We start from the raw sequence: 27919 nt of genomic DNA, 5'->3' as shown, positions 1-27919 counted from the left end.
TGGGTTTAATGCTATATTTAGTGTTTTTTTAAGCGTTTAGTGTAATTCAGCAAACTGGCGTTGGCAACACTGGCCCTAACTTTCTTAAATCATAACGGTAATTGGAAACCTGCAAAAGTTAAACGATTTTTATACAATAGCTTACGCAAGATGTCTTATTACCCCGAAGAATATTTGGACCAGGGACATGCTCTCACACATGAGGTGAAAGTTGATAAAGATCCGATGCTAATTTCATTCCCAATGATGAAAAATGAACCAGAGGTGAGTGGAGCGGAAGCTATGCGATGTGATTTTCTAGCGCTAACTTTGTATTTTGATTATCACAGACACTATCTTTTTATAACATAACTTGGAGTGCTTTTTAGTGTGTGATAGGGATAGAAGGAATCTGATGACAATATATTTTTTATTTGTTATGTTGTAGCGAAGTGTAATGTTGAATTGTTATCTGGTTTTATATTTCAAATTTAAAAACGTAGTTACAGTTACACCTTATTCTTAATGGTTGCCAAGCTACACATTCCCGCAATGTAGGTATTTGATATTATGCTTAATGTCACGAATTCATTTTCATTTTATTCTTTATCTTAGACTATAAATAATGTTTCGCTTTCAATTATTGATAAGTCAAATATAGATAAGGAGGGTAGGGGTGTTTGAGAATATGTTCCTTGTTTCAACCATATAAATTAGTTGGAATGCATAAAGAGCAACATATATTTCTCTAAAATGTAGTGTAATTGCATGAATAAAGGTAAATTTAAAGCAATGATTATGAGAACTTCAGACATAATTCACTTGCGAGTTAAGGTGTAATATTATTTTTGGTGTGAAAATTGCGTTCTTCATATGTGTAATACCTGACTTTATTTGGATTAAATATTGCGAAATCCTTGTACATTCATTTATGCTCGATTCAATTATTTTCATTTGCATCGCACGGATATTTTGTTATGTTGCAATTATAGGTTATGTTTACTGTACCAATATTCCACTATTCGCATTTATACATTATAATTAAGCACAAAGTTACGTGTGGTAACTTGTAAATGCAATTTGTCTCTACTTCAGTTCTATTTATTCGTTTCTTACGGTACTCCAATCTGAAGTCTAATTAATGTACTATGTTAGTAGCTTTAACTAGCGCAGAAGTAGTTCCTTTGTACTCATACTCCTTGGATATACGGATCTGTGACGGGTTAGGTTTGGTTAGTATTGGCATTTATTATGCCTTGCTTATACGATCACCTGCACCTCCACAAAAAAAATCTGTTTTAAATTCTACGATTTTTTCTTCCGAAATCGCAGGAACTACCTCAGCGCTAGTTCCACCGCTTTATGAGTCCTGCCTTATTGGCCTTCGGACACTTGACTATATTGAAGTACGGTAAGCTCACGGCGCTATTACTAGAGCTACTAGATTTACAAACTCTCCAATGCCCTGCCATTACATATTAGGCCTATGTTATGTCATATGGAAATTGTAGGTTATTATTTATATTCCCATATTCGCAATTATACATTATAATTAAGCATAATGTCATGTATGATACGCAGCACATTCAATTTGTCTGTATGTTAATACTACAATCGAGTACGTACTGAATTATTATATTTATCTACTTCCTGAGAGACGAAGTAACACATTCGTACGTATATTAATTCCATAGGTAAATTTTCTATCTGCCATTAATTAAGGTAGATGTGCTAAATTAAAATCACAATATAAATTCTTTTTTTACTAAACCTCAAAATAGTTTTCATTCTGAACTTAAAATGTTGATGCGAATAGATTATGTTAACATGTAAAATTCTGTTCACATTAAAATAACACAGTTTTCTAATTATTTCTGCATCAAATTATGCAGTACGATGTAAATGGAACTTATGGACACATTACACTAAATAAAACTTAGCAATGATACGCAATAAAGTCATAATCAGAGAACGGATTTATATGGACTAAAAATATATGAAATATGTAAATATATATGTAGTTATTTTTACCAAAATATGGAATTAAATATGGATTTTTACCAAAATATGGAATTAAATATGGACTTAAAATTATAAAAAAATGACTATGTACGTTAAATATTGGTACATTTTAATCAAACTAAACAAAAAATATAATGGACGTACCTTATTTTCCAATGTAGTTTCAACAAAACACAATTTTTATTGTCTGTTACCATAACAATAGGTTACAAACATTTCTTTCAAGTGCTGAAAAGTGAATCTTCTTCTATTGTCTCTGAGGATAGATTTATACTGACTAAAAGAGCGTTCGACGTCACAAGAAGTAACTGGTACATAATTCAATTTCACAATGTCTGCTGGGGATAAGTCCAAGTTAATCTTCACTGTTGATTCACCACTCATCACAGCAACAACCTTTTGTAGTTCTTCATATCCAGGGTTTTTTGAAAGTACAGTGTCCACCTTAGCTCTTACTGCATCTGCAACTTTACCTCTACCACGATTCAGTTGTTCCACAGTACTATTTATAATTTCAAAACTTTCAGATAGTGAAAGGTGCCTATTTTGGAGACTTTTGAGCGTTTTTATGATGCATGAAAATGTATGCTGAATGTGAGCTAAGTCATTCTTCACACTTATGTCACAGGTAACTGTTTTCGCAGTATCAATTGAGACTGCATCTTCAGAGTCCAATGCAAGGAGAACATTGTTAATAGAGTCTATATGTTCGGCATAATATTCAACTGCTTCTAGCCATGTACCCCATCTAGTTAAAATTGGCTTTGGTGGCAATGGAATTTCAGGGTACATTTCTTTCAACACGTTAACTCTACTGGGAGCTTTGAGAAATACTTTTTTCACTGATGAAATCAACAAATCTACTTTAGGGAAATTGTCTCTGACCACTTCTGCCACACGATGAAATGCATGCGCCACACAAGTAAAATGAGTCAATTTAGGATATACAACAGATAATGCTTGTCCAGCTTTGACCATATAAGGGGCAGCATCGCTAATAAAGAATAACACATTATCGTACATAATACCCTTTGGCCACAGGATACCCATAGCTTCGTTGAACAGTTTAACTATAGTTTTGTTATTGCACTTTTCTAGAACATCACAATGTAAAAGAATTCGTTCAGAATATTGTTCACTTAACAAACCGATAACTACATTACCAACAAGTCTACCTTCTTTGTCGGGAGTCTCATCAATGGAAACCCAAATTGAACTATCTTTAATTTCATCTCTTATCTTCTGTATTGTCTCATCGTAGATGGATGGAGCATACGTCTTCCTAAGTGTTGACTCATCCGGGATTGTATGTTGAGTATATTTTTCAAGGAATTCCCTGAAGACCTTATTCTTTAGTTTGTAGAGAGGAATATCAGCAGAGATGAGAGAACGGCACAGGTCGATGTTAAACTCAGATCTTACATTCGATGTTGTTGGTTGTGTTAAAAACAATTGTCTCTGCTTGGAATTTAGTTGTTTGTTGGCCTGATGTTTACTAGTTGTAATGTGTTGTTGCACCAGGAACTTTTGTGTAGATGATACTGCACACTGACACAAATTACAAAATAATATTTTATTGTCAGTTGATAAACCATCTTCTTTAAATTCTGAAATGTAACTTGTTAGTTTTGATTTTAAATTGACTGAATGACGTACTTTTGGCATATTTACCGTCTTTATAGTATGATTTACAAAACTGAACTTATGTGTACTCTGACTGGCATTTAACTGTTGAGCTGCACAACTGAAGTCTGTTAAAAATTTTAAATTAAATTAATACAGTTTTGTAACTTACTTTCCCATTGTTGATAGGACTGCTAATTTTCAAATAACTCTGATGTTAAAGGGATTACTGAACATGTGTTTAAATCTCTATTGTTGAAATGTATTTTTAAAAGTTAATGGAATTTTGTTTTGTTTTATTGTTAAACCTAATATAATATGGACTGTTTTATATGAAATATGGAAAATATATGGAAATTAACGAAAATATGTACTGAACTCTAAAATATGGAAAAATATGGAAAATAAAAGTAGGATTTTTCAACCCTACACATTGTGAAACATAAAGATAATGCAAAATATAAATTATATTAGCTTTATAAGTAAATATGTATTTACATATAAATCCTTTCCCTGGTCATAATATAATATTTCACTGAGCTCCATGTACTGAAATAGAAAACCCGAACATACATTATCGTCGCTCGTTTAACTGGCTGAACTGAGGCGATAGTAGCGATCCTGGTGGTTAGCAACTATCTATGTATGCATATTTATCAAGTATTGTGCTTCGCAACTTGTATATACTAAACTGTGCTAACACCATATAATAAATTGCTCAAGATGTCTCTTGGTACTGCAGGAATGGAATTCCTTGGATCAGCTTGTGACTGGTTCAAAGGAGGAATATCAGGACCAGAGCCATGATCTCACTTCTGAGATAAAAGTTGAGGATCCTGTGCCAATTTCCTTCCCTGTGGTGAAACGTGAACCTGAGGTGAGTGCAGCACAAAGAATGCACTTTGTGTTCTTGTTCCAGTGTTTTATCTTGTGTTTTGATTGTAACAGACTCTGCCTCTTTACAACAGTACTTGTAGCGCCTTTTAGTGTGTGACCGTGGCAGAACAATCTCGTTTCTATTTGTTATTATTTATGTTTTGTATTGTTGTTTCGTTTTTGTTTTAAATTCGGGACCGAAATTTCTTGTTACACTCAGTCGTTATGGTTGTCATAGCTACAAATCCCCACAGTCTATTATTTTGATAGTGTGTTGTACTTGACTTGATTTGTTTTTGTTTTCTCTATGTCTTTGTCTAAAATTCTCTATACGTTTTGCCGTTTTAAAGTAATGATTTATTTTGCTGTAGATGTAAGCAGAAATATTATCACTTGTCTTCATTTTTCTTTTAGGTGTTTACGTCTCTGGAATATATTTTTTTTCTAGGAAATTATGCTGCCACTATGGAAAACATATTTTGTAACTTTACAGTAAATTCTGGGACTTATTTGGGTGAATTTCAGAAGGTGCTCTAAATTTTGCAAAATATTCTGATACATACCGTTAGTTACAGCTTATATCAAAGTATTATTTATTTAGTTATGTCTGTTCTGTCAATGAAGTGCATTCAACTTAAATTTAGGTATAGAAAATTAAAGTTAAAAATTTCAGTTGACAAATCTTGAAATTATTAGAAATAGAAATAGAGGTTTTGAATTTACTTGAACTGATTGTGGGTGGATTCCAACTAGATACTGAACTCGGTAAATTCGACGAATATTCTAAGCTTTTTTGTTGTCTAAGATATAAGCATTAATTTCATAAAAAAGGAAAACCCGAGTACTGAATGCGTACATGAAAAATGATGAAATTGTACTGAAAGTAGCTTTGAAATTCAAGGGAATGCTTTTTTATCTCGTCGTCAGTAAGATTCAATGAATCAGAAATATTTTGATATTCTCCCACAGAGTGCATATGTATCAATGTATTTTTCTTTCAGATGCTTTTTTCATAATAAGCAACAATAAAAATTATGTATTGAACTGTCTATTATATCATTTGCAATTTCTTATTGTTTTATTTTATTTATTTATTTATTTGTTTTTTTTTTCCAAAGCAACTCAAATTTTAGGATTAACACAAAATAGTGTTGAAAATATGCTGCAATACATGCACATTAGTATATTATATGCAGGAATGGCTGTAATATGCACGATTTGCTTTTCGTATTATTACAGACTTTCAAAACATGTGTAAATAATGTTTCAGCATGAAAAATTTGCATTCGCTTATGAAGTCTGGCCCCATTCCTCATAATGTCGAGCTGTTGCATGCAGATATATAGACAGCAACTTGTAATGTTAGACGTCGTCTTCTAATATCCAATAATAAATTGCTCATTTAAGATATCTCTTTGTTTTGCAGGAACGGAATTTCTTGGATCATCATGTGACTGCTATAAAGGAGGAATATGTGAAACAGAGCCATGATCTCGTATCAGAGGTAAAATGTGAGAAAGATCCAGTGGCAATTTCGTTCCCAGTCGTGAAACGTGAACCTGAGGTGAGTGCAGCACAAGGAATGCACTCTGTTCTTCTTGTGTTTTGATTGTCAGATCCGCTGCCTCTTTACAACAGTGTTTGCAGTGCCTTTTACTTTATATTAGAGACAGCAAAGCACTTATCACTATTTAGTGTTACGAGATACGTCATATTGCAGGGAACTCATTCTGGAGTAGTGTCTCGGTTTGTTTTAGATATGAAAACGTAATTGCTTGTTGCATAATCTATGGTGTTTGAGGACACTCTTCTTTTTTTTTTGTCTACTCTGTGTCGTTGTCTAAAATTCTTAATACTTTTTACCGTATCCAAGTAAAAGATTGTGCTTTAGTTCTTTGTACATACATTATCTCGTGACTTCATTTGTTATTGTTTTGTTCTTAAGTTTTTACGTAGTTGCAATGTATCTTTTGTAGAATATTTTCTTACGAATAATGAGAAGATATTTTGTAAGTTACGATAAATTATGTAGTGGATTTTGAGTGGATTGCAGAATAGGTTCTAAATTCTGCAAAATGTTCTGATATGTCTTGTATTATAAGTATTTAAATAGTTTGTCCATAACAGTAATTTTCCACCTGCGTGCCTGTTCATACACAAGTAATCCATTGGCGTGCTACAAATATCAAACATGGCACAAGTCAACATTCAGTGAGCAAAGTGTGTGTGTGCAAGCAACAGAGAAGAGAATGACAGATTCGCATCTAGGATAGCCAGATTAGTGAAGTACCAACCTTAAATTCTATCCTATTTCACTTGTTTTTATAAAATGAAATGTTTCGTGGATTAGATATCTTATCAAAACATGTAATAATAATGTATCTTTTCGTATCTTCTAAATATGAAGTTAAGAAAACATTCATAATACTGTATGTTTGACACTGATATTGCATTGGAATAATTTTCTGGCATTAAATTTTGCATTTCTATCACAAACTTAAAAAAAAAAAAATACAATAGTTATGTTAATTTAGTTTGTGAATAATATGTACTTTGTTTCTGTTCTCAACATCTTTTGCACCATGCGCCTTTCCACTATTCAGCATACATTATGATTCCTCGGTATGTTGACTCATATAAAATTTAAAATATTTTATATTATATATTAATGCATATACATTTATGTCATTTATTTGCATCTTATACTACTCGTCCCCTTCTAAAACCGTCAAAATTCCCCTCCTGCTTGGAGAAAACAGCTTTAGATTATATGTCTGCGCTACAGGATTTTAAATTACTTTTTATCTGTGTCCAATGTTCAAAAAGGTTCAAAACCGCAGATCTACAAGGGAAAGAATTGCCCCACGAAAAATCTGCCTCAATATTGTCCTATATTTGCTAAAATCCTACTAGGCCTTATACAATTTAAATGCAGTTTTGTGGCATCTAATTTCGATGCGCTTTTCTTAATGTAAATTGTGCTATCTTTTTTTTTTTTATTTGCTCTGTATTTCTAGGAAAAGCAGACTGACTCGGACACAGTGAATGAGGAACCAAGGGTGGAAGTAACGGCAGAGGACAACGAGGTTTTGACGGAAAGGTGAGTGTGGTGTGCGAGTCTTCACGTAGAGTTCATTGTGTTTGAAGTGTCTCTTAGCTTGACTGTCCAGTAGCAGCTTCAGAAGAACTGTCTGTCTGAATCATCCAGCAATAATCAGTCATCATATTCACACTGCACTTCCCTTGGTATCTGGTTGCCATAATGTACTGTTAAAACCTTTCTTCATGTTCTTCAGTAAAAATGCGTAGATTTTCAGGAAAGTAATAAAGTTGGTCATGCAAGTAGTGCTCCTTTACACTCATATTCCAGCCCAGGGTATTGAAGCCCTCCAACTTAATTTATACAGTATGTTTACAATTGAAGTTTTTATATTTCCCTAGAAAATTATGTACTACGTTACTATTTAGAGTCCATTCCAAGCATTCTTCTGCAAAGTATTAATCACGGTTGCAAAGTAACTGTGTAACATTCATTTGGCCGTTTTATTTAATTATTTATTTATTTACTTATTAATTACTTCTCTATTTACTAACTTATTTACTTATTTACTTGGCTCCTTATTTATTTGTTTATCTATTTATTTATTTACTTACTCATTTACATATTTGTTTATTTAATTTTTATTTACTTATTTATTTACTTATTTATTTAGTTATTTATTTACTTATTTATTTACTTATTTATTACATATTTACACACATATTTATTTATTTGCTTATTTATTTATTTATCTATTTATTTATTTAATTATTTATTTACTTATTAATTAATTCTTTATTTACTAACTTATTTACTTATGTATTTACTTACTTATTTACTCACTTATTTACTTCTTACGTAATTTATGTATTCATTTAATTTTTTTTATTCATTTATTTCCTTATTTATTACTTCTTTATTTACTTATTTATTTATTTATTAACTTGTTTATTCATTTACTTATTTATTTATCTAATTATCTACCTACGTACCTATTTATCAATATGCCTATTTACTTATTTATGTATTTATTTATTCATTCATTTATTTATTTATTTTGCTGTTGTTAAGGTCATTATTCTTTCAGTTCCATAACACCTGATGTACTACCGTTCTACAATAATACATATAACTGGACTTGAACAACGTTGTTTCACCAATTTATGATTTCTTTCTGTTTGGCCACTGTTTCCTCTTCTAGTGACTAGATATGATGGTGTTGTTATTAACTGATACATTGTTCTTAGCTCTAAAGCCATAAACTCTCATACTCTCCAATATTTCTCACACTTTGTGAGTTCAGAGCAGTGCTGTCACGAAATCAGCACAACAACTAATGATTTTTAAGTTACGGAATAGCCGCGTGATTCTCTGTAATAGACTGCATATAACTGTATGACTACTCAGTGTTCAGGCACGGATGTTTATGTTATTACTGCCTGAGATACGTCATGTACAATAGTAATCAACAGTAAATTAAGTGTAATCAATTTATGTAACAACTTCTACAAAAGACAAAGAAATAAGCCATTTACATTATTTAAAAATTGGAATATTTCTGATATCGATTTAATATTTTATGACTATTTCTTTACAAAGTAACAGTACCTTATGTTAAATAAGATAGGATATTCTTCTAGGCAAAAATATAATTTATTGTACTTGAATTGTATTGTGTCACGAAACATTGGAACACAGAACCATATACTGGCTCGTGAATACATAGATACCCGACACTACTAATCTATACTGAACTATAATTTCTTCTTGTAAGTGTGGCTTCTGTAGTTCTTACTTCTTTGAACAAATGGCGAAAATAAAAGTCGGTGTTGTAAATCGTACTGGACAAATAATACCCGCATTATAGAAATCAATACTTCATCCCACTCTGTTGATTGCAAAACTACACTAGGTTTAGCGTGAAACCGCTGATATTGTCAGTTATGATAATAATTTCTGCTTGAACTACGTCATTTTCCCTGACACTTTGTAAGCGCCCCAATAATGGTGAAACCTTTTGACACTGAAGAATACTGTTTCAAGGTTTGTTAGGTTTTTTGCATACTTTGCTTCTGACTTATCCAGTAAATGAAAAATATGCTTACATGATCATAAAATCGTAGCTCAGATGTTTTTGAACGACAGTGTACAAATTGAACAACAAGGAAAGCTAGTTACTTCCTAAGCTTTTACTTGATTGCTTGTATGTTGCAATTGCAATGTGTACTCACAATGTTGAAACACGTTTTCTTATATCACAAGAGTCATTTTTCTCACTTGAAGGACCTGCTGCAGACGCTCCATATTTAACGATTATTTTTGGATATAACATTCTCTATGTCAGGCAATATTACGTTAGCAGTTGCAGTCCATAAAACTGAACATAAATAAATTATTGTCTGTCAATCAAAGTTTGTTAAGTTTCGTGGATGAAAAAACTGGTTACAGCTATACATACTACCGAACATTGATATTGCTTCTCAAATAATTTATATTTAATTATTTAAAATATGCAGTAAAAATTGAAGTAATTGAAGATATTGTTATGATGCCTTCAATGCTCTTTACTCTTTAGCATGAGGTCGAATGACGCACTCCATTAAATTTGCACTTTCCTATGACGTCTAGCACAAGATTGCAGGTAGCAGAGGGATATCAGAGGATGGTAAGGTTTGAACGCCTGCTGTGTTCCAGTCTTTGCTATTTCTCGCCATTCTCATAGCCTCCGCATACAAGCCATGTGTCTTAATCTCCTATATCATTAGAAGCTTCAGGTCAGTCTCCTGCCCAGCATCCTTGGGCGCATGTGGCAGTGTCCACTTTTCCTTCCATTTCCAGCTGATACATCGGCACGTCACCAACTTGATGCAAGAATAGGCGTCTGTGATGTTTTGTTTCATTTTCCGTTCCGTAGTTTACAGTTTGTTGACGTCTATGTTGCACAACAGACGTACTGACCGCCTCACAAGTATTGTACTCTAGCCATCTTCTCAATAGTATCCACGCCTGCTTTGGTTTTGTTACAGTCGAATATTATCTTTGGCTTGCAATTGTTGTCTCCCTTTGAACAAGGCATAGCACGTTGATGGTGATGATAGCAGAACAACATATTTTTTTTCTTGTATTATAGAATGTCATTGAAATCAGCATGAGCCACAAATGAGACGAAAAATCTTCGTTTTCTTTCGCTATTGTGAACGCTTGGGTATGTTAACTTTTTTTTTCCCGTCCAGTGAGGGCTAGGTTTTTAGCTACAATGTTCTCCGTCATATTGCAGCTTTAGGCCCGTAACACACTTACAGAATTTTCGCCAGCGACAAATGTGTTGCGAGAAAATTAAAAAATTGATAACATTGATTCAAATGGACGTCCACACACTGAAGGATATTGTCGTTGGAGGCAGAAACCTCGCGCGAGTTCCTGGCTGGAACCGGTAGCTCAGCGAATTTTCTTGACACACTTATCAAAAATGTTTGACATTTATAGTCTTTATGACGATTGAATGTAGAAAAAGATATCACAGGTGGCGATGAATTGTATTGTTTTTATTTGAAAATGAGCAAAGATGGCTGATAATTGCGGTCAGAAACTTATCGAACTTGTATGATATCACCCGTATGCCTATTTATATGATACACGGGATGAAAAATATAAAAACATGAAACTTCAAGAAGAAATCTGGAGACAAATATCAGATTGTCTGAAAATAAATAGGATTATATTTTATTTTGATGAGATTTAATAGTATTAATTAAACACTTGAAATAATGTTTCTATGTGTCTTAAGAGTTTACGTAATTTTAATGAGACTATAACAAAGAATTCTCTATCATATGAATGGCGAAACCAACTCTGGTTCATTGAACCTGAAATAACGCCTAAACGTATCATCATTCAAATCGAAACCAGTTTACCAGTGTGCAAATCTCGCCCTTATTTTCGTAAGATACAATGAGATTTTCAGATATTTCTGGCTTTAATTTTTGAGACCTGCTGTTACCCTTCGCTCTGTAGCGTAGAGAACCAACATAACATCTTGGACAGTTCACATTCCTCGGTTCTTGTCTGTTCTCTGCAGACTCATCCTGTTTTCCTCCTGTGTGTACTTGCATCCCATGTGTATCATATAGAGGGAACGGATTTATATGGACTAAAAATATATGAAATATGTAAATATATATGTAGTTATTTTTACCAAAATATGGAATTAAATATGGATTTTTACCAAAATATGGAATTAAATATGGACTTAAAATTATAAAAAAATGACTATGTACGTTAAATATTGGTACATTTTAATCAAACTAAACAAAAAATATAATGGACGTACCTTATCTTCCAATGTAGTTTCAACAAAACACAATTTTTATTGTCTGTTACCATAACAATAGGTTACAAACATTTCTTTCAAGTGCTGAAAAGTGAATCTTCTTCTATTGTCTCTGAGGATAGATTTATACTGACTAAAAGAGCGTTCGACGTCACAAGAAGTAACTGGTACATAATTCAATTTCACAATGTCTGCTGGGGATAAGTCCAAGTTAATCTTCACTGTTGATTCACCACTCATCACAGCAACAACCTTTTGTAGTTCTTCATATCCAGGGTTTTTTGAAAGTACAGTGTCCACCTTAGCTCTTACTGCATCTGCAACTTTACCTCTACCACGATTCAGTTGTTCCACAGTACTATTTATAATTTCAAAACTTTCAGATAGTGAAAGGTGCCTATTTTGGAGACTTTTGAGCGTTTTTATGATGCATGAAAATGTATGCTGAATGTGAGCTAAGTCATTCTTCACACTTATGTCACAGGTAACTGTTTTCGCAGTATCAATTGAGACTGCATCTTCAGAGTCCAATGCAAGGAGAACATTGTTAATAGAGTCTATATGTTCGGCATAATATTCAACTGCTTCTAGCCATGTACCCCATCTAGTTAAAATTGGCTTTGGTGGCAATGGAATTTCAGGGTACATTTCTTTCAACACGTTAACTCTACTGGGAGCTTTGAGAAATACTTTTTTCACTGATGAAATCAACAAATCTACTTTAGGGAAATTGTCTCTGACCACTTCTGCCACACGATGAAATGCATGCGCCACACAAGTAAAATGAGTCAATTTAGGATATACAACAGATAATGCTTGTCCAGCTTTGACCATATAAGGGGCAGCATCGCTAATAAAGAATAACACATTATCGTACATAATACCCTTTGGCCACAGGATACCCATAGCTTCGTTGAACAGTTTAACTATAGTTTTGTTATTGCACTTTTCTAGAACATCACAATGTAAAAGAATTCGTTCAGAATATTGTTCACTTAACAAACCGATAACTACATTACCAACAAGTCTACCTTCTTTGTCGGGAGTCTCATCAATGGAAACCCAAATTGAACTATCTTTAATTTCATCTCTTATCTTCTGTATTGTCTCATCGTAGATGGATGGAGCATACGTCTTCCTAAGTGTTGACTCATCCGGGATTGTATGTTGAGTATATTTTTCAAGGAATTCCCTGAAGACCTTATTCTTTAGTTTGTAGAGAGGAATATCAGCAGAGATGAGAGAACGGCACAGGTCGATGTTAAACTCAGATCTTACATTCGATGTTGTTGGTTGTGTTAAAAACAATTGTCTCTGCTTGGAATTTAGTTGTTTGTTGGCCTGATGTTTACTAGTTGTAATGTGTTGTTGCACCAGGAACTTTTGTGTAGATGATACTGCACACTGACACAAATTACAAAATAATATTTTATTGTCAGTTGATAAACCATCTTCTTTAAATTCTGAAATGTAACTTGTTAGTTTTGATTTTAAATTGACTGAATGACGTACTTTTGGCATATTTACCGTCTTTATAGTATGATTTACAAAACTGAACCTATGTGTACTCTGACTGGCATTTAACTGTTGAGCTGCACAACTGAAGTCTGTTAAAAATTTTAAATTAAATTAATACAGTTTTGTAACTTACTTTCCCATTGTTGATAGGACTGCTAATTTTCAAATAACTCTGATGTTAAAGGGATTACTGAACATGTGTTTAAATCTCTATTGTTGAAATGTATTTTTAAAAGTTAATGGAATTTTGTTTTGTTTTATTGTTAAACCTAATATAATATGGACTGTTTTATATGAAATATGGAAAATATATGGAAATTAACGAAAATATGTACTAAACTCTAAAATATGGAAAAATATGGAAAATAAAAGTAGGATTTTTCAACCCTACACATTGTGAAACATAAAGATAATGCAAAATATAAATTATATTAGCTTTATAAGTAAATATGTATTTACATATAAATCCTTTCCCTGATCATATATATTTCCATCTGCTTACTAGGTTATTTTGCGATGCTTATGAACGTCTCACTTATTTTGCGTCTCATTGAGATGAAGGTGATAATGGTGGTGAAATGAGTCCGTGGTCCAGCACTGATAGTTACCCACCATTTGCTCATGTTGCGTTAATGGAAAAACCCAGGAAAAAACAAAAACAAATAACTTGCCCCGATTGGGATTCGAACCCGGGCCACCCTGTTTCGCTGCCAGACGCGCAACCGTTTATTTCTGATAAATAACTGGAAATATCAACATCCGCGTAGAGATGAAAGCTACTCGTCAGTCATAATGCATTCAATAGAAGAGTATTCAAGTCTTAAATTTGCTACAGACATTTGAACTATTTCTCTTTATTGAGTCAATTAATGTTTTTATGTCGTTGAATACGAGAATTCTTATCATTTAAGCTTAAAGATAATTATTTAGTATGCTTATAATTTTGTACAATTTTAAATTACATTTTTGCAGATTTCTGAAAGCATTGTTTCTAGTTTAACTTTCGCAAAACAACAAATAGCAAGGTAGAGATAATACCAATTCAAATTTTCTCATGATGACGCATGCTACGAAATGGAATCAGTAATGTAGCACTGAAAATTTTCCTAATTTTAAATTGATAAAATTAAAAACTATGAAGATTATATATGACAATAATAAGAGCTACAAAAAGATATTGGGCATTTGCAATCCCTAATTTCGAAATAATCGCATAATTCAGCCCACTCAAAGACAGGCGATTTTGAACAGAGAGGTTTATTTAAAAAACCTGACGAGAGTTGACTAACGTTGTGTAATCCTTATTAAATTTATTGTACAGGTGAAATCCAAATAGTTGAGATATTTTGATATTTCTTGTGTTACTCATAAATTAATTACACTCTTGTAAATTTATTCGTATTGCTCTTTCTCATGAAATATCTTGTTTTTTTTTAATATTCTATAATTGAATGTATATTTGCTCCGACTATTTCATAGACTGATAGTGTATTTACTTCAGGCTTGCATCTGCGAATGAGAGGACTGGATCATCGGAATTGGACAGTCTTTGTCTTCAAGAGAACGAGACTGTGTGCGAGATTCGCAAGAATTCAAATTCCACCGGAAAAGCTGTGCGGACTAATGAAGATGAGAAGCAATTGGAATTAGAATCGTCTAAGAAATATTTCTCGACTGCGGAAAAACTGAACGACCATTTATCCACGGACGGTGGCAAGAAACCTTTTAAATGCGGTGTATGTGGCAGGTCTTTTTCGCAGACTGGTCATCTAAGAATCCATGAACGCATTCACACCGGCGAGAAACCTTTCAAATGCAGTGTCTGTGGCAGGAGTTTTTCGCGTGCTGATAATCTAAGAATGCATGAACGCATTCACACAGGCGAGAAATCTTTCAAATGCGATGTCTGTGGCAGGTGTTTTTCGCAGCCTGGTCATCTAAGAGAACATGAACGCATTCACACAGGCGAGAAACCTTTCAAATGCGATGTCTGTGGCAGGTGTTTCGCGCGATCGCGTGACTTAAAAAGCCATAAACTTGGGCACACAGGCGAGAAACCTTTCAAATGCGATGTTTGTGGAAAGTGTTTTTTGAAGGCCCATCGTCTAAGAAGTCATGAACCCCTACACACAGGCGAGAAACCTTTCAAATGCCATGTTTGTGGCAAGTGTTTTTCGCTGTCTAATGATCTAAGACGCCACGAACGCCTTCACACAGGCGAAAAACCTTTCAAATGCGATGTCTGTGGCAGGTGTTTCGCGCGGCCGGATGACTTAAAAAATCATAAACGTCTTCACACAGGCGAGAAACCTTTCAAATGCGATGTCTGTGGCAGGTGTTTCGCGCGGTCGGGTGACATCAAAATCCATAAACGTGTTCACACTGGCGAGAAACCTTTCAAATGCGATGTTTGTGGCAAGTGTTTTTCGCAGTCTTGTAGATTAAGAAGCCATGAACGCCTTCACGAACGCGGAAAAACTTTCAAATGCGATGTCTGTGGCACGTGTTTCGCGCGGCCTTGTGACATAAAAAGCCATAAACGTGTTCACACTGGCGAGAAACCTTTCAAATGCGATGTTTGTGGCAAGTGTTTTTCGCAGTCTTGTAGATTAAGAAGCCATGAACGCCTTCACGAACGCGGAAAAACTTTCAAATGCGATGTCTGTGGCACGTGTTTCGCGCGGCCTTGTGACATAAAAAGCCATAAACGTGTTCACACTGGCGAGAAAACTTTCAAATGCGATGTTTGTGGCATGTGTTTTTCTCAGTCTTGTAAATTAACAAGCCATGAACGCCTTCACACAAGCGAGAAACCTTTCAAATGCGATGTTTGTGGCAAGTGTATTTCGCAGTCTTGTAAATTAAGAAGCCATGAACGCCTTCACGCAGGCGAGACACGTTTCAAATGCGATGTTTGTGGCAAGTGTTTTCCGCGGTCTACTGATTTAAGAAGCCATGAACGCCTTCACACGGGCGTAAAACCTTTCGAGTGACATTTGAGGATAACGTTTCTTTAAATCGAGTTGCTTAAAAAAGCATAAAACCTTGCCAACAAGCGAGAAAGCTTTCAAATGCAATTTTTTTAAGGTAACTAATTCGCATTGTCGAATACCCCGAAAATTCAAGAGTGGCGTCAAAGAGGCGACATACGTTTCGGATGTGATGTTTGTGGTAAGTGTTTTTATAAGTCATCTGATTTAAGAATACATGAACGCGTGCACACGGGCGAGAAGTCTTTCAAATTTGATTTTTGTGGTAAGTGTTGCTCGTGCTCCGGCAACTTTAAATTACATTTACGCATACACACAGACGATAAACCTTTGAAATGTGATGTTTATGGTTAGTGTTTCTCGTGCTCCCATCACTTGAAAGTGCAAGTGCGCCTGCACTGAGGCGAGAAACCTTTCAAATGTGATGTTTATGGTAGTGGTTTCTCAAATCCTAATAACTTAAAGGCACATCTACAACGGCACACAGGCGAGAAACCCTTCAAATGTCATGTCTGTGGTATATGTCTCTCAGATTCCACTATCCTAAGAAACCACGAACACCGGCACACAGGCTAGAAATCTTTCAAATATTAAATTCGTGGTTAGTGTTTTTCAGATTCGACTATCTTAAGAAACCATGAACGGCAGCATACAGGCGAGAAAACTTTCAAATGTATCTTCATTTTGAGTGACGTCAGTTGTTTCGGTAGTAGGTGTAGTTTAACTAATCTTGTGCTCAATTATATTGGTAATAACCTTTTGTAATACGATTCTTGTAGTAAATGTTTCTTCGCTCAGGTAGCCTAAGAAGCAATAAACACCTTTAAGTGAGAAGCCTTTGAAGTCTGATCTCTGAAACGTGTTTCTTTAGGAAGACTATGTTAAATATGGTTTCAAATGTACCGACGAAATTACTTGGTAATGCTGTGTTTGTGGAATGCGTTTGTCTCTGTCCTGTAAGTTAAACTCTTGGGCTTGGTTCACAATAAACCGGGAACGACAACTGAAACGCGAACTGATATACTGCTTAAATTTATATAATGAAAGGTGAGCATTCGTAATTAATGAGAAACTTGCAGGACACTTAAAAGTTATTTCACTCTCTTGTCATCATAAATATATTTTCTCGTATATTTTGTAGCAAGAATGTTACTTCATCATCCATTGTGTCTAACTAACTCACAAATTAAATAGAATCACTTTCAGAATTATGCTACGTGTGTCTGACCAGATTACCACCAGAATTCAATTCTTAAAGAATTCTGTGTGTTACATTTTGAAGTGGGTTAACCTGTATGTGAAGAAATGATTTCACAACATGGGAGGATTTACTGCAGCAGGAAGAGTAAAGTACATCATATTCGTTGATGATATGGCGTTGTTAGCAGCAGAGGAGACGATACCAATCTATATGCTACTGGATCTCAGTGCCAGTTGTGTACAGTAATATGGGATAAACATAAATTCAAATAAGACGAGGACCATTGCCAGAGGAATTCCAAATGAGGCAATAGAACAAGTGGTCGTCTTCGAATACTTGGAGTGTACTATAAGCAGTAACATGAGCTATTGCTAGGAAATAAAATTGAGGATAGGAATGATCAACGAACCTTTTAGTAGAAAAAGGAGCAGCTTTTGTGGATCTCTAGAAAGAGAAGTAAGTAAGAGACTAATGAAGTGCTTTGGATGGAGTGTGGGATTGTTTGGAGCAGAAACATGGACATTACTACGAAGTGAAGAAAAGCGGATACAAGCATTAAAAATATGTATGGAGGAAAATTGATCGTGTTAAATGGACACACAGAATAAGAAATAAGCTGTGTTGGAAATAATGAGTGAAGAAAGAATGATACTGAAATTGAAGAGGTAAAGGAATTGGTTGGGTCACTGGCTGAGAAGAAACTGCCTAGTAATGGATATACTCGAAGTAATCGTAAATCGGAGATGAGTTGGGGGCAGAAGAAGATATCAGACGATAAACGACATTAACAATATTGATCTATGTGGAGAGAAAGAGGAAGGCAGTAAATGCCTTTCTCTTGTGATAATTTTGGAATGTGTTTCATGTGTAAAGATAAGCTCAAAAGACTATCTGTTTACACGTGGATCGGTTTTAATATAATGTGCAAATTTTTTATGTAAAATTGGACGTTTTAGTACACAAATACAATGAGGATTATTCTTCTACGTACCGCATCATTGCTGTTGCTGTTTGGGGAATTATGGTTGCTGTGAGTAATTGAGTATTTTTATTTATAATATTATATAATTTAGTTGTCGTGTGCATATTAAGCAATTTGTTCTCAGATGTTGTTTAGTCCTCTGCCTGAAAGATATTGAAAAGTTCATTACGTCACTTTTTCTTGCCATACAATTGGAGGAAAAAATATTTACGTAAAATAGAATTTCAGGCATTAAAACATTAAGAGTACATCTTCTCTGTTCCTAACAAATTTTGTATTAGGTTATATTTCCATTGTTTTTCACATAGAATTGTTACTTAATGTTACAATAAATTCTTTTACTTACTTCGGCTGGATAAAAAGAATGCAGTTGATGATTTTCAGTTCGTTTCAAAAATTAATAAACACGTTATACACACACAATACATCTGTCATTTATCCAAATTCCCCTTTTTATTTACGAACACACTTGCAGATGTTCAGGTTGTCAGCTACTGCAGTACAGATGTTTTCAATTAGAAATTCTATTAGTACGCTCTCCAAGCATCGCTTCACTCTTTACTTGACGTGTGCTATAATAAAATATCATTAGGCACTACTTACATTTCTGCTATAAATTGCCTCTTTATTAAAGTTCATCCGTGTGTAAATATAATAATATGAACTTAAATCTAATATACTTCACATCTTAGATTTTGGAATATTATACATTAGGAATATGTAGCACAGATATTGCTTTCTCGTGTTAATTAACTAGTCAACAAGGGAAACCTAGTTAATTAGCACGTGAAAACAATAAAGGTATATACTCAAGATATATTATAAATTGTTAGAAAACACACTATTTAGTGATCAATTTGGCATATTAACTGTAATAAAGATAACAGGAAACTAATGAATTCAGTTGTACTATAAACCGGCAATATTAAAGTCATATGTTAATACCTTTGGAAGTATTTGATGTTAATTTATTGTGCTTAGGCATAATTTTTAAGAGTTTGTTCACGATCGAATTCGTAGAATAATGGCTGTGATAGTGGTTCATTAAACGAAAGGTTCTAGGATCGAATCCCGGTATATTTAAAGATAATTCAGATATTCCTATTTGATATAAAGTAGTCAGTAAAATGAAGTAGATGCAAAAGAGAGATTTAGAGCAAGGTATGTATGGAAGAAAGTGCAGTGGAATGGTGTAGGGTGGGAGAGAGGAAAGCTACGATATCACTCTATTAAATTCATATTTTGAAGTACTGTCATCGGTGATAACGTCGTATATGTATCGATCTCCTATCAGTAGGCTTCCCAACTTTCTTGAGTAAAAATTAGGGACGCAAACGTTGCTAACAATTTTATTGAACTAATTATTTCCACCTATCAATAGAAACTTAGAATTACAAAGAAATTACCAAACTCACAAGACAAGTTGAAAAGCAATTAAATTCCTTATATGTTAACTCGTTGGAAACTAGGAATCCATTATATTGATGCAATTACTTACAAATGACTTTTAGGGAACCCGCAGGTTCATTGCCCCCCTCACATAAGCCAGCCATCGATCCCTATGCTGTGCAAGATTAATCCACTCTCTGTCATCATACCCCACCTCCCTCAAATCCATTTTAATATTATCCTCCCATCTACGTGTCGGCCTCCCCAAAGGTCTTTTTCCCTCCGGACTCCCAACTAACTCTTTATATGCATTTCCGGATTCGCCCATACGTGCTACATGCCATGCCCATCACAAACGTCTGGATTTAATGTTCCTAATTATGTCAGGTGAAGAATACAATGCGTGCAGTTCTGCGTTGTGTAACTTTCTCCATTATCCTGTAACTTCATCTCTCTTAGCCCCAAATATTTTCCTAAGAACCTTATTCTCATAAACCCTGAATATCTGTTCCTGTCTCAAAGAGAGAGTCCAAGTTTCACAACCATACAGAACAACCGGTAATATAACTGTTTTATAGATTTTAACTTTCAGATTATTTTATTATTATTGTTATTATTGTTATTATTATTATTATTATTATTATTATTATCTCCACATCAATAATGTTTAATATATTTGTAAATGCTTACATGCAAATGTTTCTACTACCGTGAGAAATACTTTAACAAGTATATTACTTTTATGAAGTTATTGTAATGTCAGAACAAACATTCTTGTTTTAAAAATCGTAATTTAGCGTCTTATAAATTGAACTTGTCCGCCCTTCGACAATGATCCACGAGCTCGCTAGTCGCTTCGTCTTTGTCCTTCGGGGTACCAGTGTAACAAATTTCCGAAGTTGAGTTACGAGAAAATGAAAGAAGGTTTGTTCATAGGTCCACAAATAAGGAAGATTATTGCTGACAGCCACTTCCAAGACTTGCTGGATGATACTCAAAGAGATGCAAGGGTGGCATTGAATTCAGTCGTAGACAATTTCCTTGCAAATAATAAATCAACTGACTATGTGAACGGTGTGCAAAAGTGCATCCGTGCGTACAGACAGCTAGATTGCAACACGCCTCTCAAAATGCATCTCCTCGACTCACATCTTGATTTCTTCCCCGAGAACCTAGGTTTAGTCAGCGACGAACATTATGAACGTTTTCATTAAGACATCTCGGTGATGGAGTCACTCTATCAGGGTCGATGGAAGTGCAGCGATGTTGGCTGACTACTGCTGGACGCTTGAGCGCAACATGACAAATGCTCAGCACAAATGAAGTATATTCTATATATGTACATATGTATTTTACATGTGTATTATGCCTTCAACTAATTATTATAATTACGTGCCATGTGGCACATTTGCATCATTTTCTTAGCTAAAGCCATGTTCATTATTACTCCATGTAGCAATAAATGCTGTACTGAAATTCCTGTCTGTGAGATCTTAAACATAATGGTTGATATATATCTCAAGAACGGTGGGTAATAGAGACAAATGGTTTGAATATTCGGAATCAGCATGTTCCAGTTGTCTTAGAACGCTTGTTGGATACCAAGATATCCACCGAAAGTATTATTTTCCAATGCCATCAGGTCTTTCTGTCCTAGACCAGCAACACATGCAGAATGTTTTCCTAATAATCTGATACCAATTCATCAACTGCAGTGAATTTTGCTGGCTTTCCTCCTCCACTGCCAGTTCTTCTGGTATTGTCAACTTCAGCCTACAAATTAAATATGAAACGACACTAATTTATGAATTGATCAAAAGTAAAACTAAAAAAAAAAATTAGCGAATTTTTCATCAAGGTATAAGTGGCATTCATATCGGCAGTAGACCCACCAGCTACATCATATGTTCATATTATGATACCACAGTCTAGCATATATAGTCACGAAGCTCAATACGTAGGCATAGATAGTTGCTAACCACTAGGATCACTAATATCGCCTCATTACATACAATGCGAAATAGCACTGGCACAGTCTATTGTTCCTAGCACCCTCATAACTCAAGCTTCGTGATGATACTGTGAACTTGAATCGATACTCATCAAAGTTGTATTCTAAATGTTGGGCCAGTAAATGTTCGTAAACTATGCATAATCTTTGTTCTGGGGTATAGGTTCCACAGCCTCACACATTACAACATTTTTTGTCCATTCGTTTACTTTGCTTTCAATTGATGGAATTTTAACTGAAAAGAGAAATCAAAACACAAAAAATCTTAGCCTTCTAACCTCAAATTACAATACCTACCAATGACTATAAATACAATAACTCAATCAGCTGACTAGTGAAAAATTGTCACAAGTTACTAGACTGGTAAAATAGTTTGAGAAACAGACTCTACTAGAGCTGGTGAAATATACTCTGGTAACTAGTAACTGGTGAACTACTAAACTAGTATTTTTGAGAAATAAGCCCCTGATGGTGCTGACCGCAGTTTCGCATCCTATTATATATTTATCCATGGCGAAATTATAATGTATTTGTACCTGAATTATTTTGTGTCACGAAACATTGGAAGAACGAACCATTTACTGGTACGAGAATACATGCACACTGACGTTCAAAGATACCTGACCCAACAATCAATAATGAATGGTAATTTGTTGGTGTAAGTGTGGCTTCCATAGTTATTGCTTCTTTGAATAAATGGCGAAGACAATAGTCGGTGTTGTAAATCGTACTGGACAAATATACCCGTATTATAAAAATCAATATTTCACCCCCCTCTGCTGATTGTGTAACAACACTGGGTTAGTGGCAAACTGCTGATATTCTCAATTACAATAATAATTTATGCTTGAACTACGTCATCATTTTCCCCAACACTCAATAATCGTGCAACCTTTTGACAACTACCGATACTGTTACAAAGTCTGTTTCTATTTTTTTTTTATCTTTGCTTCTAAATTATCCCGTTGGTAAAATTTTCGCTTAAATGATCATAACATCGTACGTTAGATGTCTTTGAACGTCACTGTACAATCTCAACAACAAGGAAAGCTAGTTACTTCCTAAGGTTTTTCTTGATTGTGTCTTTGTTGCAATTACAATGTTGAAACACATTTTCTTATATCTCAAAAGTTCATTTTTCTCACATCATGGACCTGCTGCGGACCCTTCACATTTAACGATTATTTTTGGATGTAACATTCTCTATATGAGATAATATTATTTAGCAGTTGCAGTCCTTAAAACTCAAAGTAATAAATTATTCTCTGTCAGGCGACTCTTTAGCCGAAGTCGTGGAAGACAAAAACTTGTTACAGTTATACATACTGCGGAACATTGATATTATTTCTTAATCAAAATTTGTATTTTAGTATTTAAAATAGGAAGAAAAATTGAAGTAATTGAGGATATTGTGATGTCTTTCATGCTCTTTATTCTTTAGCATGAGGTCAGGCGATGCACTGTATTCAATTACTCCTTCCCTATGACGTCTAGCATAAGACTGCAGGTTGGAGAGGGGTATCAGGGGAGGTAAGGTTTGAACACGTGGTGTCCTGGAACGGAATTTAAAAAGAGCACTTATAAGAACTGATGACATCGCTGGTGTAGACAAAAGTGCTGGACATCGCTGTAAATGATTCTGATGTGCTTCGTGAAAATGGTGAAAAAATAGTTCCAATTTACTTCAAGTGATTGTATGTAGCACTCTTGTTTGTAGTTCTACTCAACATATAAAAATGAATGATTGATTGATTGATTGATTGATTGATTGATTTATTGATATAGTTCACAAGTACAAAACTTAATAATATAGCAAAAGATCTATAAACAAATGTAGTTCTACATACTAAATATACAATTTCCTAGACTCATTATTTTATCGCAAATCTCAATAATTTATTGGTTCAAACTTGCACTTACGTCTGGTTTTAGTGCATGTTTAAACCAATCGTGATAACCATTAAGACATTAAACCTTATTTTATCTGCTCCTTTTCACAATTTAATTGTAATTATTTAGGTCTTACTTTAATAATAACTTATTATTCCAATTAGGTGATCAGATGTCGACATACTGTAAGTCATGAACCTGAATTAGCTGACTCGATACATTCAATATGTAGGTTGTCTTTATTTCTTACAATATTTCCTTGTCAGCAGAAACGTTTGCGTAACTTCAATGAAGACTTCCGCATACCTGCTTAAAAACAAACTTGATAAGTTGCTTAAATAATCAACCTCAATTTAGTTTCATTATTGTGTCGCATGTACTCATTATCAATTCATTACTATTATAATGCCTACTAAATTTATTAAAAATGCATTATTATTATTGTTATTATTGAAATTAAGACATATTAGTAAAAGCATAAAAATGAATGGAATTGTTACTAGTTTAATGTTTGCAAGACAATAAATACCAAGTTACAGATAATACCAATCAGATTTTCTCATGATGACGCTTACTGCGAAATGGAATCGGCAATGTTCCACTGCAGTTTTCTCTAATTTTAAAGTGACAAAATTAAAAACTATAAAGATTTTAGACATCACAAGAATAAAAGATAGAAAAAGTTACAACACATGTCTAATCTGAAATTTCGAAACAATCGAATAAAATAGCATGCTCGAGTCGAAAAAGAGTAAAGCAAAATCAGGTGACTGGACAGAGAGGCTCATTAAAAATGAAAGCTAACTGAGAGTTGACTAATGTGGTGCAATCCTTAAAAAATTTATTGTACAGGTCAAGTCCAAATTATTTAGTCAGTTTTGATACTTGCACCATTGCTCATAAATTAATTACAAGCATGTATCTCGAATCGTAAAGTACCTCCTCATCAAATATGTTTGTTCTGATTTGAATATTCTATAATGGATTGTATACTTGTAAGTATTTTATAGACTGATAGTATATTTACTTCAGGATTGGAGCTAGGAATGAGAGGACTGTATCAATAGAACTGGCTAGTCTTCCTCTTGAAGAGAACGAGATTCCTAGGAATTCGGGTTCCTCGGGAAAACCTGTGCGGACACGTGAAGATGAGAAGAAGTTGGAATTACAATTGTCTAAATTATGTTCCTCGACTGCAAATAATCTGAACAGTCATTCTTCTATGGACGTAAGCAAGAAACCTTTCAAATGCGAAGTTTGTGCAAAGTCTTTTTCAAACTCGAAAAGTCTAAAAACTCATAAAAGGCGGCACACCAGGGAGAAATGTTTCAAATGTGATGTTTGTGGCAGGTGTTTCTTTGAGTCGGGAGCTTTAAAAAGCCATAAACGCGTACATACAGGCGACATACCTTTGAAATGCAGTTCTTGTGGTAAATGCTTTTCATACTTGAATCAACTAAAAAGTCATGAACGCGTGCACACCTGCGAAAAACCATTCAAATGTGATGTTTGCGGTAAGTGTTACTCGCAGTCAGGTGACCTAAATGCCCATCAGCGTGTGCACTCTGGCGAGAAACCTTTTAAATGTGATGTTTGTGGTAAGTGTTACGATCGGGACAGCTAAGAAGACATGAACGTCTGCACTCTGGCGTGAAACCTTTCCAATGTGATGTTTGTGGTAAGTGTTTCTCGCAGTCGGGTCACCTAAATCTTCATGAACGCGTGCATACTGGGCAGAAACTTTTTAAGTGTGATGTTTGTGGTAAGTGTTACTCAATGTCAGGTCACCTAAAAGAACACAAGCGTTTGCATACTGGGGAGAAACCTTACAAATGTGATGTTTGTGGTTAGTTTTTTCCGCTGTCGCGTTACTTAAAAGCTCATGAACATGTGCACTCTGGCGCGAAAACGAACCGGATTAATTTATGAGAATATTGTCACGTGAGTAGAGTATTTTGTAGCTATATCTGTAATGGCTTAGTAAAAGAAATTTGAAGGCAACTTATATACAGAAGCTTAGACTTCATGCAGATATGCTCCTAAACAATTTTGTTTACTATTTCTTTACTTACCCTTAGTTAAGAATGTGTTTTTGAGGTAAACTTTACTACACACACACTGAAAGATTGGCATATTTGATGGGTGCGCATACTAAAGTTACAAAGTGATAATTGATAAGTGTCCCGTATTTTTTGCAATATATCTGGGAATACTAGAGGGAAGGGAAAAGAAATTGGTTGGGTCAATGGCTGAGAAGAAACTGGCTACTGAGGGAAGTACTGGAAGGAATGGTGAATGGGAGAAGAGTTCGGGGCAGAAGAATATATCAGATGATAGACGACATTAAGATGCACGGATCATATAAAGAGAGAAAAAGGTGGGCAGTATGTGGGAGAAACTTGGGTTTGCAGTGAAATACCTGCCCTTGTTTAGAACACTAAAATAATTAATGACCATTTGTTTATGTTTTCAGGCTTGTATTCATGAAAGAACACCGTTGTCCAATTGTGCACATTGTCTTTTCCTTTAATGGTTTTTTTGTGTATTTGCCGTACCCTCGCATTTCGCTGCACTTCTTAGAATTAAATATTGACAAATCTAAATATAGTTTTGTAATTACTTAGTGAATAGTAGCTTTTTGTATGTTTTAAGTCGTTTGCATCTGAGTCATTTTGAAAGTTGATTTCAAACTATGAATTTAACTGTAATTATCATGCAATACTTCCTGGAGTTGTTCAGTCAAATTACTTTTAAGATTGATACTATCCCTGTCGGGGCACGTTACCTGGTTTAAATTTTCATGAGCAAATGCTGAGTAACTTTCGGTGCTGGAACCTGAACTCATTTCACCGGCATTATCACCTTTATCTCATTCAGACGCTAAATAACCTAAAATGTAAATAAAGAATCGTGAAATAATCTACTAAAAAAAAGTAAAAAAAATTGATTTGAAATGAAACATAATTGTAAGATTTGAAGGCACTACTCTCAGCTGGAAGAAAATTTCCAATTAAATGATAAGCCTATGCTTTAACTTTAAATGATGGAGTAGAACTGACTTGATGCATTTATTGCACAGTTTATTCATTTTATCTATTTTAACACAATTCAATTGAGCATAGTTAAAATAATGGAATGTTAAGCTAACGTACTATTACTGCATACTAAATCAATACACTCTCGTTGTTCGTTAATTCTCTGAGGTGAAAATGAATGTGGTACGCCTACATAAACATTATTTTAAGAAATACAGGAAGCGATTAATATACAGAATAGCCTATCAAGTTTTCTGTGCATAAGAATCTATTTTAATCTTATCTGTTCTCGATTCACTCAGAAGTTACTGTAATATCATACAGCATCGTGTCCATCTAGAGAGACTACACTTTCCAATGGTGAAATAATAATTACACAAATCGGTTAATTAGCTTCTGAGATTACTTCATACAAACACAGTAAGATGTTAAATGAATGGCTTTTGTTTGTTGTTGTCCATGGCACCTTATAGACGAAGTCATTTGTTTTCGATTCATTATAGCCCATTGGGTGGCCAAAATAAAACGCATTGTTATTTTAAAACTCATTTATCTCATTAATTACCAGTCCTATCAAAATTTTGCACAGGATAAAACTTATCGGAAATCATTTTTAAAGAAACATTTGTTATGTAACACATTTCACAAAGATCATAGAACTCTTTTGTAGTCATGCGTTCTACTTATCAAAATGTTAATCTGTAGCCGAAATGTTTCTGGTAATTTTCGATTTTCCAAAAATAATTGGTCCCAACATATATAATTAACCACCTTGAAACCGAAAATCGCTTTCTTGGAAATTTTTGTTTGTATGTCTGTCTGCCTGTCTGTCTGTCTGGATGTTTGTTACCTTTTCACGCGATAATGGCCAAACGGATTTCGATGAAAATTGGAATATAAATTAAGTTCGTTGTGACTTAGATTTTAGGCTATATGACATTCAAAATACGTTATTTAAAAGGGGGATTATAAGGAAGCCTGAATTAAATAAATCGAAATATCTCGCTTATTATTGATTTTTTGTGAAAAATGT

General features: G+C 34.3%; 1 protein-coding gene across 2 annotated transcripts; it reads left to right on the top strand.

Annotated features, from left to right (window-relative positions):
* Positions 1-3: 3 nt before the first annotated feature.
* Positions 4-27192, top strand: LOC138692122 (zinc finger protein 678-like). 2 transcript variants are annotated; one of them, XM_069815092.1, is made up of 5 exons: positions 4-264; positions 4367-4501; positions 5927-6064; positions 7518-7600; positions 24884-27192. In XM_069815092.1, exons 1-5 carry the CDS (start codon positions 151-153, stop codon positions 25473-25475), a joined length of 1062 nt encoding a protein of 353 aa, XP_069671193.1. In that variant the 5' UTR covers positions 4-150; the 3' UTR covers positions 25476-27192. The 2 variants fall into 2 exon arrangements, with proteins under 2 accessions (XP_069671193.1, XP_069671192.1); XM_069815091.1 differs by lacking the exon at positions 24884-27192 and adding an exon at positions 14890-19317 and having other exon boundaries at positions 66-264.
* The last annotated feature ends 727 nt before the right edge of the window (positions 27193-27919 follow it).

This window comes from Periplaneta americana, chromosome 16 (genome assembly GCF_040183065.1).
Source record: "Periplaneta americana isolate PAMFEO1 chromosome 16, P.americana_PAMFEO1_priV1, whole genome shotgun sequence".
Classification (NCBI taxonomy): Eukaryota; Metazoa; Arthropoda; class Insecta; order Blattodea; family Blattidae; genus Periplaneta; species Periplaneta americana.
This window is presented reverse-complemented; position numbering and strand designations above follow the sequence as displayed.

What these genes read in the sequence shown, in the direction of transcription:
- LOC138692122 (XM_069815091.1), top strand. Translation starts at nt 151, where the DNA reads ATGTCTTATTACCCCGAAGAATATTTGGACCAGGGACATGCTCTCACA. An exon ending in TGATGAAAAATGAACCAGAG is followed by an intron (nt 265 to 4,366) that starts GTGAGTGGAGCG and finishes TTGGTACTGCAG; the next exon opens with GAATGGAATTCCTTGGATCA. An exon ending in TGGTGAAACGTGAACCTGAG is followed by an intron (nt 4,502 to 5,926) that starts GTGAGTGCAGCA and finishes TTTGTTTTGCAG; the next exon opens with GAACGGAATTTCTTGGATCA.